Here is a 14,833-nt window from a genome sequence, read left to right as displayed (position 1 = left end):
ACGCACATTTAACTTTTTAAAAGCTCAACACCATCCTCCCATACTTCAGCAGCGCGTCCCCATCCAGTGTCTAAAGATAGACTTACACAAGTAAACCTATTAGGATTATGCCATTCTTAATACTCCTGATGCCCATTTTAAAGTCACTGACTGGTTAAGATGCACCGGATGCAGAGTATAGGGCTCCTTACACTCTAGAGGCAAGCCTAACTAGAGCCTACATCAGCCAATGCCATTTTCTTACTTTTTGATGTTCTTGCATTTCGCTCCCAGAGTTGTTCCTCACTTCAGCAGCTTTCTCAGGCTTTACTTCACTGGTCGATGATGTTGGACTTGAAAACCTAAGGCAAAAAAGCTTCATTCAGTTCTTTCAGATCCAGTTGGTTAACATTTACACTTTCTACCAAAGCAGACTGATGATACATCATCTTGTCCCAAAAAGAAATCACCCAGAAAGTATACTTCCTAGGGAGGAAACACTGCTATTAAGTGTCACAACTAATGGTATTCAGTGGTTTTACTGCATCTAGACCAAAGGACTAACAATTTTTCAGGCAGCAATGTAGCTTATGGTATAGCATAAGATTTTTGTAATTCATGATAATGTAAAATAGTTTTTTAAAAAGTTATTAACATTCTCATGCTTCAGTAATAATATTTTCATTCCAATGCTGGAAGGGAACCTCAAAGGTCACCCAGTCCCACCTCCTGCAATGCACAGGGACATCCAAATCAGGCTGCTCAGAGCCTGGTCCTGCCTGACCTTGAATTATGGAAGTCAATGAAGTCAAGAGAATTGAGCAGAATATTTCTGAAACCTACATCTTTGTCAGGTCTGCAGAAAGAGGTCGAGATTGAAGCGATCTACGAAGATTTCCTGGCTTAGCATCAGTGCTTTCTGTTGTAAGTTCTTTGATTCTCTGCTGGATGTTCACGCACTTGTTTTCCCTCTCAGCAGCCGATGGGAGAGTCTCTGTATCTACAGAGGCACCAGGATTTTCTGACGTGAACAAACTGATGTGTTTCTTAACACTGCCTCTTACGATGCTGTTCTCCTTCTCTGAGGAAGCTGCAGGGCTTTCACAGCTGAGAAACACACACGTTTCCTTTTGATCCAACCTCTTCCCTTCCCTATTTGTTCTGCTTTCACTGGCGCTTTCAAAGGCTCTCTCAGAACTATACAAATTAGTCACTATGCTTGGTTTTGTCTCAGTCTGCTCGCTTTCAGATTTCTGCTTTGTTTCCCACGTGTGTTTTCCTTTATTTAGGATGCTAATCTCCTGACTACTGCATTTCAAATTTGTTTTTGAAGAGCTGCCTTTATTAAATTCTGTTTCTTCAGTTTTTGGCCCCGTTTCAGACTGACCATGGCTGCCCACGTCAGTAAAAGAAGTTACCGATACGGTCTCCTTGCTCTCATGGGATGAGCAAGCCTTCTTGCTCGTAGAGAGGTCTTTAAGTTCAAATTTAGCCGTCAGGTCCATGGACAAAGGCCTTGGTTTCCTAACCCACGATTTCTCCGTAGGAGACTTTTCCTCTGAAGCTTCCACAGTACGATGCGTTTGATCTCTCAAAGATTCCAGAAAAACAGCAGATACTGGTCTAGGTTTTGGCCTTTGCTGCACATCAAGAGAGATACCCACTTTATTGTTTATGTTATTTGCATCAGTGTTGGTTTTCTCCACTGAACGATCTTCAGGAGCATCTTTCTTTTCTCCAGTTTTGAGGGAGTTCCAAGAGACTGGTCGAACACTGGAGGAAAGCGATATCTGCCTGTGAAGAGACCCTTCAGGACTCCTGGATGTCTCATGTGATGGTTGAGATGGTTTCTCCTGCTTCACATTGCTCTGAGACTCTTTTGTCTGTATAGTACTCAACACCCTGTGGTCATCAGCAGCCCTTTTTCCTTGGGCCAGGCTTACCTTAGACTGCTCCGTGCCTGCTGTCTCAAAAAGAATGACAGTATTTGTATTGTGACCACTATAGAAAGTCATGTTTGTGACGACTTCACCGCCAGCCTTGCTCTCATTTCCAATGACTTTTTGATCTACTAACGGAGGAACATTTCCAGCTGATGCCTTGGCAGACGTGGTTTCTTCAGAAGGCTTTCTAATAAGACTGCTTGTTCTAAAAGACGTAATAGGTGGTTTTACATTTGCAAAAGTATCTGAAGGCGTATCTTTAGAAAAAGGTTTGGGGAAGAGTCTTGGCCTTGATCCCAGCGACGGCATTGTTGCAGATCTCAGAGTGCTCCCAAATTTGCTCTTCTCTTCAAGCGTTAGCGATGCTGAAGGCTCCTTTGCTTTGCTGCTTACATCTGAGAGCACACTTACATACACTCGCTGTGATTTATCTTCAGTTCTGATCTCATTTAAGTCAGGCACAGTCGTCAAAGACGCCAAAGTAGAGTTAATCTCAACTCTTGTTGCCATAGTTGTAATTACACATTCAACAGAACTGAAAAAATCCAACAGAGAAGGAGAACCTACAAGGAAAGAAAACACAAGCATTGCTGTAGAGTCGGTACAAACATCCAACAAATTAATTCTAACTTGAATTCGGGAGGTAGCTAAGCTCAAATTTAGGTGTGTTTCAAATGTGCAGGTGCATCACAGAACAAAAAGCTTATTTCTCTTAGGAAGAAAAAAAAACCAAACAGCAAAACACACCATGATTCATCAGCTAGGCCCAACAAACAAAAAACATAGCAAAACCTACAAACCCATCTGTACAGCACCAAGTTATCAATACTCAAGCAAATGTCATGGGTTAAATTGCTTTAAAAGAATCATTTATTTCTAAAGCAGGCTTCCCCATGTCAACGTACAAACCCCACTCCTTTTCACAATACACATAGTTGGCAAGTATATTCTTTCACACTACCAAAAATATGGAGGTCAGCATGACAGAAACTTATTTATTAGCTACGACCTGCAGCTAAACAGAAACAAACACATATCCCATGCATTTCCAAAAGCCTTGCTGCTACTCACCGTGATGTGCATGTTCTGCTGCAGCTGATGGATCGGAGCCCACTCACTTCTCATAGTGAAAAGTGGAGTTTGCCAAGATCACACTAAGAACCAGGGAAAGGGGTCACTTCAGCAGCACAGATCAGACCTTCCCTGCAAATCAGAGAACATTCAGAGTGTGGCATGGCATGCAATCTGATCTACACAGGTAATACCACTGGAGACAAAAATACAGAGTATTTCAAGGCAAAAAAGCTGGCTCCTGCTCGGAAACAAAGGCACCAGATTTAACCATATGGATTAAGTGAATGTGTAGTTTTCAGTTATTAAAGAATCAACAAGAAATTACCACCTGAATCACCTGCAACTGTGAAGGGTAAATAATTTGGAAAACACAATAGCTATTAAATGCAAACACAGTTAAATCCACATTTCAATGAGTACCGTTTGCAAATTCAAGTGCTGTCAACCACTGGCTAAACACTGAGCTCTGTGTTACCGTAATCTCAATTACTGTAATTTACTTTCTATTGTAAATCTCCTTTCTGCGACAACATTATTGGGAAGGCCTACCTGCAGGCTGACCTTCAAATGGCCCATTTTCAACCTAAACACAGCTTCTACCGTGACAAAGCAGTTTTTCCTACACCTCCCCGATAAAGGCAGGAGATTAGCTCTGCCTTTAATCACATTCTTACTGCAGAGATGAAGGAAAACCAGCAGCAGCAGCCTCCCCTCCAGCTCACCTTGCCAGGCCCCTTCACCTCCCAATGCACTCAAGCTGCTGCCCCAACCACTCACCCCAAACCCTTCCAGTCTGCAACCTCTTCTTTCCAAAATAGCCCCCAACCCAATCAGCTTATCGGGATCAATCTGTTCCTTCCACGATCTCACAGATCCTCATGAAATCTTCCTCCCTCTCCTGCTCCTTACTCTAAGAAACACCATCAAAATCCGATTAAAATGCTCTCAACATTCCAAGGATGAAAGGCTTTGTGAAGAGCAGCTATGCCCTAAAAGCAGAAGAGGAACAGTGCTGAAAGCAAGAGTGATGCTAGCAGAGGCAAGAAATCAACTTGCTGGTTTCATGGAACCATAGAGCTGTTTGAGATAGAAGGGACCCCTGAAGGCTGTTCCCACTGCCTGCAGTGCACAGGGACACCCACAGCTCCATCAGTGCTCACAGCCCCATCCCCCTGACCATGGGTGTCTGCAGGGATGGGGTATTTCCTGATGCCTTCCAGCACTTAAGTATCAGAGTTTTTTTCCTCTGGAAAAGAAGAAGGGAGCACAGAGCTTCTTAAACAGAATCACAGTTGATCCGCAGTGGAACGCAAGGCGGTGGCTATATAATGCAGGACATAATCCTTGCTCACAGCACTCGGTGTGTTTTCCCCAGCCAACATTCCTAAAGCACCATTTACCCGTTGGCCTTACGCTCACTGCTTCATTTTACTGCACTACACTCTGCGTCCGAGACGAAACTCATTTTCCTATGTGATCTCATGAAATCCATTACCAGGTTTTAAACTCAGATAACCCGACTATCCTACAAGAGAAACATGACCCCAAACTGAAAAAGAACAACAAAACAGCAGAATCACAGGCTTTGGTCATAAAGGGCTCTTAAAGCTCACCCAGTGCATGGATATATGGCTGAAAGAAGCACCTTGCCCTGCTGGCACCATACTCCACACAACCTGCTCCCTGTGTCCCAGTGCCACCACGTGCCCACAACATACTGATGGTGCCTCAACTTCAGCCCACCCATGGGTGCACGGGACCTCCCTCACCTGCCAACCCACTATGGGATGCTGCCAATATACGAGCCCTGTCTGCACTCAAACTGCCTTCAATCCTTCCCGTCCCATGGCACTGCCTTCATTTCATTTTGTTTTAATTAAGCAGTCTAACCTCACAAAGCACGTCGATGTTGCATAGCAGAAACCAAAGTGGATTACTCACTGCAAGGCATCATTTTGGCCATGTTGGGGATGGAAGGGCTTCACGCAGCTGCCTGCCCCGCCGTGCCCACCAGCTCACCGCTGTTACTTACATCAGCGCTAAGTCCCATAAGCCTATTAGGACAACAGGAGCAGCAGCCTGCAGATAATTTTTCCACCACGAATCACGTGATTATAGCCAACTTCCTTGCTCACAGACAAGCATGCTTTCAATGGTACACAGATTCATATAGCAGAATAGCAGCAGCTCCTGAGCACCCTGCAATGCCATCGGTGTGTTTATCCGCTGGGCAGCTCTTTGTTGGTATATCAAAGCACAGCAGCTACCAACAACCATCCCCATACGCTGCTGAGACACAGTGCAGTGCTGGATTTATTCCATTGCTTCTAAGAAAGGTTTTCCCATTAACTGTTTCAGTCTTAGAACAGTTATTTTCCTTCCCCCCACCCACTGGCTATGCATTGGAATCAAAGCCTACAGCAACCCTTCTTAAGCAGCCATCCTTCTGCTGCCTCCTGCAATGCTCGGAGCCGCTGATAGGATCTGCCCTGCTAATTATTTAATCCCATTCACTTCTCATGCACGTATGAAAAAAGATTGGCTTAGCCGTGTGCGTGCATCCCACTAAGAGCACAAGGCTTCCTACAGCACAGACAGGAAATACAAGGCATGGAAAAAGCTTCAAGAGAACACGGAGCTTGTTCTGCTGCCAGTAATGAAAGTTTACTGGTAGGAATCACGCTCCACATCTCATCAGACAGATATGACCTGCAAAGTCCCATATGTCTTCAATGCAAACACTTCTGTAAGACCTCCATTCACTATGTGCAAACGTGATTGAAGCTTTTAGTTCATCAAAGGTCAAAGTACTGTTCTTTGGGAAATCAGAGTCCAGTCCTATCCCAAGGGTGAACTGCTCCACCCTGACATTTTCTCCCATTGCAGAGAAAGGTTAGTGTTTTGTTAAATCAAGAGTCAGCCTATAAATAGCAGCATTTACAAGCACTTGTAAATCTCTAATTGCTATTGCGTAACTATCGTCAGTTAAAGCTTCACTGAGATCCAGACATGCACTAAAGAACAGAAATATCTTCTGTCTTTTTGATTATATGCGGATATCTCAGTGCTGGAGGGGGCAACCCAACACCTGGTATTTCAATATACATAATGTCAATAATTTCAATGCCTTAACCCGCGTTAGGCAAAGGTAGTTAAACAGGTACGAGTCACCCAGTGCTACACGCTCATAACTTCCGTAATTACACGTCTAATCAACTCATAAATTTGCTGCTAAATACAATGGCATGTCTGTGTAATGGACAATATAAATCTGAGAGGACTTCCTTGATGCAGCAGGACAAGCAGCTGGTGGGACAGTCACAAAAACACAACTTTAGAGCAGTTGTGTTACCACCACCCCACTACGCCCCATCCTCCTCTCTTTTCATCCTCCTCACCCATCTCATCGCAAGCTCTTTGCTTCTGAGTTTCACAGAGGTCCTCATTTGTGATGAGTCTCACCAGAGCCAGACAGAACGATCCTTCCCCCAAGGAAAAATGCTCTGAAATTGCAGTGAATCAGGAGTTTTTGGTACCCTTCCGAGTGACTCATCCCCCGTTCCCAGTGAGCGCTCTGCGGGAGGGACTCCACCTGCCTCGTTAGTGGGTGGGTGCTTTCAGAAACCTCAATTCTTTCAGCAGTTGAAATAGAGAACAAAAACAGAACCTCGATTTCTGCCAATGCTGGATGACATCCAGCAGGAACAACGTGAATTACTAGTAGGGCTGAAGTCAGGCTAGGAGCGTGCTTATACAGAAGGTCAGCACTCCCAGCGGGTCTCAGAAAGCTCTGCTCTGTTTGCTCGTGTCATCAAACATTTGTTTTTGTGGTCAGCTTCAACTCTCGCTAATGTTCCTGTAGGCTTCATCCTCGGAAATGCATTTTGCCCACAACCAATGCCTACAAATGACCTCCCCAGCATGATACGCAGTCCAGACGTTCCAGAAGCACTTGTGCTGCATACCAGATGAAATACTGATGAGCGGGTCTTGCTGGAAGCAAGAAAACTTGACTGTGGAACTCAAGGTAGAAGAAAAAAGACAAAGCAAAGCACTGCCAGGGGTGCAGTTGGTTCTGGTTGAGCATCATTCTAAGCACAGGTCCCAAATGCAGAAGGGGTTACGCCCCTGGCACGCAGAGCATGAAGAGTTAACTCGGTGAGCTGGCACTTCTCCCCCAACCTGTTCGGAATCATTACTATTCAGGAGGAAGTTATATATTAATTTGCAGGAACAACAATGTCTTTGTGCACGAAGCTTAAGTTCACACTTTGCCACGTTTAAAATAAACGTTGCACAGACTCAAATGGAAGAGGATTAATCCCCCGGATACATCTCTCTTTTGTTCTCATACCACGCTCTGAATCGCAATGAAATAAACCCCAGGCTAATTGATGTACGCCCCCTGGACTGAAAGAGGGCTGGTTCTCCCACTACCCAAGCACAGGATGCCACCCCCTCAAGGCTGAGTTATGACAGTAATAGGAGCTCGGAGACCACCCCCAGTGCAAAGAACCACACAGCAACCAGGGAGGAAGCAGAGGGAAGGGATTGTTTTATAGCAGAGCCTCCAAAGGTCACCATCTCACAGAAATAGCGTGGTGCAAAGAGCCATTTCCTGCTGGCCTCCGCAGGGCAGGTGCTTTTGTGTCAAAGAGACCATACAGGAGGACAAAGCCCATAATCCTCTGATCTTCCTCTTCAATTTCTAACAGGATTGCATTTGTGACCCAGCCCAGGAAACCACCTTCAGAAAGGATGACCAACTTGGAGCTCCCGGCGTTCATTTATAAACACTGCCCATTTTTGTACATTCAGCTGATGGCTGAAAAGTGGATTAAGGTATTAAGATGGGGGAGAAAGCACAAAGTCACTTTATCCAGTGTTTAACGTTAAGAAAACCCAATGCTAGTGGTCTTGTGCCACCTCAGAGGTCACTCTGACATTTAACCACCTGAAGAAACAGCTTTGGTTGGAGGGGTCCTTGAAGATCCCCCAGATCCAACTCCCTGCTGTGGGCTTCATACATGGCCTTGGGCACCTACAACTACAGAATGGCTTCCAGCTCCTATTCTGACCATGGTAGGAATTCTTGTCTTAAAGATGACAGAACAGTAACACAGCTGTACCCATCCTCAGTGAGCAATAACAATACCTCATCATTAACGAGCACTGTTCTTCTGAAATACATTACATGGAAAATTGAGGTCTGCAATGAATTACCAGCTATCTAGAAGCTTTATGACTACAGCGATCCCCTCCATCTCCTTATATGCTCAAGAAAGCACAGAGAGAAAAACAATCCATGAACTGAAAGTCAACAGCTCAAACACATAAACTCTTAACAACTTGGAGTGGAGAGGGAGAAAAAATAACAACAGAGCCAACAACAGCAAGCCGACATGGCAGCACTGAGAACATTGAGGTGATGGAGAGGGAGAAGACGCCAGGGACTTCCCAGCCAAACCTATAGACAACCAGAGGCAACAGAAAGCAGTTGGACGGGATGGGAGGACAGGTCTATGTGGCCAAAACTGCCCAGTGTCCATGGTGAAGGCGTTGTCAAAACGCTGACTGTAGGTGCTCCTCCCATACTCAAAGACCTTCCCATGCTCCTATCGCACTGAGTGCTGGTGGAACCAGTGTAATTACCAGGATGCTGAGATGTGGGGTTCCACCTGAGAGTTGTCTCAGCACTTCAAGGAGCCAACATCAGCAACAAATGATGGTCAAGCTTCATAAAGGTTTTACAGCAGCAAGCAAAATCCAGAATGAAGGGGCTCTAAGCAGGAGGCAGACAGAAAAGTAAAGGAATTCCCATCCTGAGAACTCACAGCCATCACATGGCACAACGATGCTTCTAATCCACCAGGAGCAATTTGTTATTAGAAGGGACGTAACAGAGATAAGAGTGCAACCATTCCTAGGGCCAAGCTGAACAGAAGAGATGGCTTTCCTTTTTAAGCCTCAGAGTATCCATTTTCAGCATCCATAAAGGCAGCATTCTGAAAGTCTGTCGGTCTGGAATTAAAGCTGTTAAATTTCCAACACAAAGAGTGGAGCCGAGCAAAAAACTATGGAGAGAAGCTGAAAACACAGCAACTTAGTCCTTACAGAGCCAGGCTTGTGCACAAATCATCCCCATCAACCATGCATCTACCATACAAAACAATAAGGATTCAAAATCAACTATATTGTTTGTAAGAGATGCTCAGCAGCTGGACCTGAGTTACACACCTGCTTCCATCCACACATCCGGATGTCTGCACTCGGTGAATTCAATCATTACAGCCACCTCAGCCTTTTACCTCAATTAAAAGTGTCTTTCAGGAAGAAAAATGCATCTTCTATTTTATGCCAGGCTTTGGCCTCCCTCAGCTCCCCCTCATATATAAGGACGACACCAACACCAGCCTAGATGGGGATGAAGCAGGACTGGCAGCTGCATGGTTACAAGGATGCCTCTCCCAGCCCAGACCAACCCTCGGCACTCCAAGCGCCGAGCAGAGGCTCCGATGGAATCTGCAAGCACTGCAGAAGCAAAAGGAAGCACAATTCCAATACGTTTAACAGCCGAATTAGCATAATGCTCACCATGCAGAAACTGGCCTCCCTGACCTTCGCTAAATGCTGACCTGTAGCTATGGACGAGTCTTTATGGGTGAGTCAAGCACGGCTACGGGAGAAGACAAGAAAACATCCAGTTGAGTGAGAAGTCATCTCTTACTACAAAAAAAAAATACCCTGCCTTTTGTGAGGAATGTAAACTGAAAGTTGCCCAGTAGGAATTACAGGATAGATCCGCTCAAACACGTTTTAGAAACACTCTGGATTCATTGCTTAAACCAAGGCATCTATTTGCTTGAATGCTGCTGTGATTGCAGGATGGAATATGACACAAAAAAGGAAATCTCTGCAGCCAGGGGGTGGTGGGGTCACCGTCCCATGGGGTGTTTAAGGAAAGGGTGTAATACTGGTGGTAGCTGGATGGTCACACTGGGTGACCTTAGAGGTCTTTTCCAGCCTTCATGATTCTGATTCATATATACGCACTGCAACAACAGGATGATACACAGGTAACCATTAGGCTGCTTTAAATATTCTAAGTGCAAATTGCACTAACAGCCGGTATTTACAAGTGCTGATGCAGTCACAGCACTGTCTGACAACAAACAACAGAAACAACATTTCTTGCCAGGCCGCCAAATAAAGGGAGGAAAGCAGCTGAACTGCACAACTCCGGATCAGTGCCCATCTCAGAAAGGCATCTGTGCTCGTTCTGCTCAGTGAAGAGCTCTGAGTGTTGCCCTGAGAATCAAACACAATCACAGCAGCCAAAAATTCCAACTCTGTTTAAAATGTATCATGGCTTTACTGGGCTGAAATTGCTCCGGATGAGGCAGCTTTGTCCATTGAAAGCCTTGTATGGCTGAGCAGCACACAAACACCCTCTTGGGTGCTGGCACAGCTTGCTCCTACTGAGAGGGACTGATCCTGCACGGCAGCCAGGAATGAGTCCAAGCTGCAGCCTGAGCTCGCTGTTAGAGAAGAAGACAGACAGATTTCAATCCCTTTGTGCCTCTTTCAAATCCAGCATCACAGAAGGAAAACCTCCCTGTTCTTACAGCAGGAGGAAAAGCAAAGCGTGTGCTCAGCACTGAGAGCAGAAAACAGCCACTAGAAAAACACTAACACAGGGCTGACGTGCATAGCAACAACTTGGTTTTCATCAGCAAAAGCACACGCTCCTATTCTTTCACGCAACTCAACAACACTCCAAACCAAAGCATGCGAGACTGAACCCAACAGAGCTGCTTTCTTTTCCTCCCCTTTTGCTGCTCCTGAGCCGCCTGCTGCAGCGCATGGCCGCTTTTAGGAGCTCTGCTAAGTGGGTCAGAGCTGCTGCGCTGCCCCAAGCCCAGGGCTGCTCTGCCTGGGAACACACTCATCTCCCACCACCCCACGCTGAGCCTTGCACTAATTCTCTGCACTGAGACAATTAGGAGCTGCACAAAGCTGGAGCTGCCCATCCGCTGCATGCTCCACTTAAGGAAAGCACGCTAGTATGCTCCCTGCTTAGGGAAACTTCTGGAGCGCACCCATGTCATTTTTCTTCCCTTCCCAGTGAAAACCAGGCAGATAATCCAATTGCTGCAGGTTTGGTTATCTTTTCTACTTGTTGCAGCAAGCTAACGACCATCCTGACTCATAATCATTACAAGAGCAAGAAGCTTTCAGTGTTCACACTGTTGCAAGTCCAACATTTATCTCCTTCAAGGCACGCCACAGCTTTATGCTAGCCCAGAATGGAAAGTTGGGGCAGTTAATGCTGATAAGAGGTTCTAATGAGCAGCTCTGTAATTGGCTTTGAGGAGGCCAGATTTCCCTTGGACGCAGCATGCACACTCCTAAAGCAGGGATGAAGGACAGAAAAAAGGGAATTCAGCTGCTATTTCCAGCATCCCTCAGAGCAGAGCACAGGGAAACATGGCAAGCCCACGCACGGCGCTGCACAGGGCACAGGTGCACCCAGGGTTCAGCAAGGGCTGCTCCCAGCGATGCTGTCAGAGCCATTAAACACATTAAATGAGAGTTCCAAAGGCTGAAGTTTGCTCCTGGGGTAACACCCAGGCTGTCCCCATGTGCTCCTCCAGCACAGGGAGCCCTCGCTTTAAGAGATGTAAATGTGAGCAGTTGATGGCTTTTTCCATAGGATGCCTTCGGATGATTCCTACTTTAAAACAAAACACACCTAAAAGATTGCAACACCCCCCAGCTTCTCGTCACCCCTTGTGCATTGAGTGGAGAAGTGATAGGGGTTGTGCTCACAGCATCGCTGCAAGCCTCATGCCCGGGCTTGCAGCACAGAGCAGCTCATTGCAGCCCAGATTTGCAAACAGCCCCACTGTACACAAGGAGAGCTGCTCTGGGAACATCACCTCCATGCACTGAATAGACACAGAGCTAGGAATCAAATAGCCCCAGAATGCAGCAACTGTGTTGAGAAATACTGTGGGAAGACCCTGAGTATCTCCCTACCATCATCATCTTGGAAGCACACCAAGCTACAAAAGGGAAAGAGGCTTCCAAGCAGCATTATTCACATCCTCCTGATGCTAAACTTCCTATAGAAAGCAATGGCTTGGAAATACAGAAAGGACAGCAGCACTGCATGGAAGCTGAACACTTAAATCTTGCATTAAATCATGCACACACACACACACCCCTTCTGCTACTCAGGGCTTTATAAAACCACGCAGCCATTGCCAAAGGAAACGTCCCCAGGCCAGCAAACAACGCAGCTTCAGAGCACTACCAATATGGGACGCTCCCTTACTGCTCCAGAGCAACTCATAGGCAGCAAGGAAACAACCCGGAGCTGCACCAGCTTCATTCTGACAGCACAAGGAAAAGCTGCCAGGAGAGAGAGAGAGAGCTCTGCGAGCACAGCTCCAGCACAGAGTGATCCCGACAAAGCAGAGAACGGCAGCTCATTCACACCAAGGAACGAGCTCATTTTTTACCCCGCAGTCACCAAAGCCATGTGAAAAAGGGAAGGGAGGTGCCAAGGTCAGCTGCAAAAAGAGCCAGGGACGCAAATAGGGAGCAAGCAGAGCCTGGCACAAGCCTGTGTGTGCCAACATCCCTGCATATAACTATACATATAACTACTGTATCCCTTTGGGGCTGCTAAGGAACACCGTGCTCCTTGCTGCACATGGCTGGGAACAGGGTGGTTAAAGGAAAAAGGAAAGGGAACATTGTTGCCGCTCGCGGCTTGTAATACAGCAAGGGACAAAGGGAACCAAGCGCTCAATGATCAGAGCTCCCCAGTGTGCTGATAGCAGGCAGGAATCACCGGGTGCTTTGGCCAAGCAGGAATTCCAACCTCACAGCAGGAACCAGCGTGGAGAACGGTCTGAAAGGGAACAGGTTGAGGCTTACAGGTGAATGCCCTATAAACCACACACCCATCACAGGTGGGCTGCATCAATTTAAACAGCTGCAGGCCTCCTTAATGATCCCCTAATGGACCTACTTGCTAATGCATCTTTTTGGCTGTTTTTTACACGGAAAACCACCAGCCGCAGTAAGGAAAATCCTACTAAAGATAGCGAGGAAAAAAAGTTTATCCATCTTTGAAAGCTCTTTGGGATGATTCCCTTCTGAAGCCGCCTGCCAACTCCATCAGCATTGCTGCCATACGCTGCCTGTTTCCTTACCACACCCTACAATGTCAAACCATAACAAGCATTTTTGTGCCGCTGCTCCAACGAAGAGCTGCAGTGGTTCTGTATTTCCAACAACAAGAAAACACAGCCGGCTTTCCTTCCTTAAGGCCAAACAACCCCACTGTTACCCTGGAAACACACACTTCACCTCTTTCCGCCGACCAGTTAAATCACCCATCGTTTCCCGTGGTGTTATAAAGCAGCAATGCGCTACGTGCCCCCATAGCTCTGCAGCCCCCCACCCCATATCCCCGCACCCCCCATATCCCGCACTCACCCAGCTCCGGGCACGGCAGGGAAGTTGCCAATGAAGTCTAAAGGAGACACGGCCCACACGCGGCCTGTACCCGGGCACGGCCGGACGCCCCCACCCAACCAGGGGCGGAGACGGGGCGGAGCGGGGCCGCCCCCCCGTGCGGCTCGGCCCGAGGGGGGGATGCTCGGGGCGGTGGGAGGGCCGAGCCCGTCCGGACCCCACCGCGTCCCGGGGCTGCGGTGCCTTGGGCCACCCCGTCCTTCCCGTCCCGTCCCGTCCCGTCTTTCCCGTCCCGTCCGGTTCCAGCACCTCGGTCCGGCCCGGCCCAGCGGGAAGCGCCGCTGTTGCCACGGGGAACCCGCCGGAGAAGGCGGAGCTTCGTTCCTCCCTCCGCCCCCCTTCCACCTGCACACGGGATGGCAGCCCTGGGAGGGGTCTTATAGCACTCCCCCTCAGCCTTAGGACTGTGATTCTCACCCTATAAAACAGCAATCCGGCCCTGCAGGAGCTGTGTGAATGCAGAGCTCTGCACCCCATCTGCCCCCTATGGAAGAGCTCATAGAGGTGGGCTCTGCTCCTCACCCCTTCATAATGGTCTTTAGGAACCTTTGCTCCAGCACATGGGGCTTCAGAAAGCAATGGGATACAATGAGATAGCCCGATTTAGGAGCCAGACCTAAATGGCATCGCCCTCTACAGGCTCCCACACACAAGCTGGCCACGCCGGGCCCCGGGGCTGCATAAAAATGGGCGACTTCAAGTGGATCAGACACCTTCCCATGGAGCTGCTGCCTCCTTTCCCACCGTGAGGATGAAGCTCAGCGTGCCCACGGAGCTGGGAGCTGAACTACAAAGCAGCCACAACGCTCTCCGCACTTCATGTCCCGGCAGGCAGGGCTGCACCTGCAGGATGCAGAGCTGCAATGGGAGCACACATCTCTCCCCAGCTGTTGGTGCATGGCTGGAGGGGCTGTGTCCAACCCTTATACAGCCCCCAATGTCAGCCCTATGGGAGCAGTGTGGGTCTGGCATGGAGAGACGCCCATAGGACCTGCAGGGCTGCTGTATTCCCCAGCATGGCCTTGCATCTTTAAGGTCTCCTCTAACTTAAGCCATTGCATGAGCCTCTCCGTGCTCTTCTCTCTATGCATTTGTCAGCAATATTTGGAGTTCACCGCAATCTAAGGGGCAGAGTTAAACATCGGGCCCTACTCTGTCACCCCATGTACATAAATTAGAGCTGTAATTCCACACTGCGGTGTGGATGGCGATAGCAGACGCTGCTGGACCCGTTGCACGCAGATGTTTGAGCTTTGGACCTTTGGTTTATGTTTTCAGCAGTACCGTCA

The 14,833-nt window shown here is 47.7% G+C and overlaps 1 protein-coding gene across 1 annotated transcript in view; it reads right to left on the bottom strand.

Annotated features, from left to right (window-relative positions):
* KIAA1671 (KIAA1671 ortholog) overlaps nt 1–13,807 on the bottom strand; it is a 45,048-nt gene extending 31,241 nt beyond the window's left edge. Inside the window, exons 1-4 of the mRNA XM_015878195.3 lie at nt 13,506–13,807; nt 2,994–3,125; nt 823–2,485; nt 245–341 (exon numbers count right to left, since the gene is read on the bottom strand). Of these exons, the coding sequence (XP_015733681.2) occupies nt 245–341; nt 823–2,432 (1,707 nt within the window). The 5' untranslated portion in view covers nt 2,433–2,485; nt 2,994–3,125; nt 13,506–13,807. The remainder of the gene's footprint in view (nt 1–244; nt 342–822; nt 2,486–2,993; nt 3,126–13,505) is intronic.
* Between the last annotated feature and the right edge of the window lie 1,026 nt (nt 13,808–14,833).

The sequence above is a fragment of the Coturnix japonica genome, chromosome 9 (genome assembly GCF_054131305.1).
Source record: "Coturnix japonica strain WE chromosome 9, WE-NBRP24, whole genome shotgun sequence".
NCBI classification, from domain to species: domain Eukaryota; kingdom Metazoa; phylum Chordata; class Aves; order Galliformes; family Phasianidae; genus Coturnix; species Coturnix japonica.
This window is presented reverse-complemented; position numbering and strand designations above follow the sequence as displayed.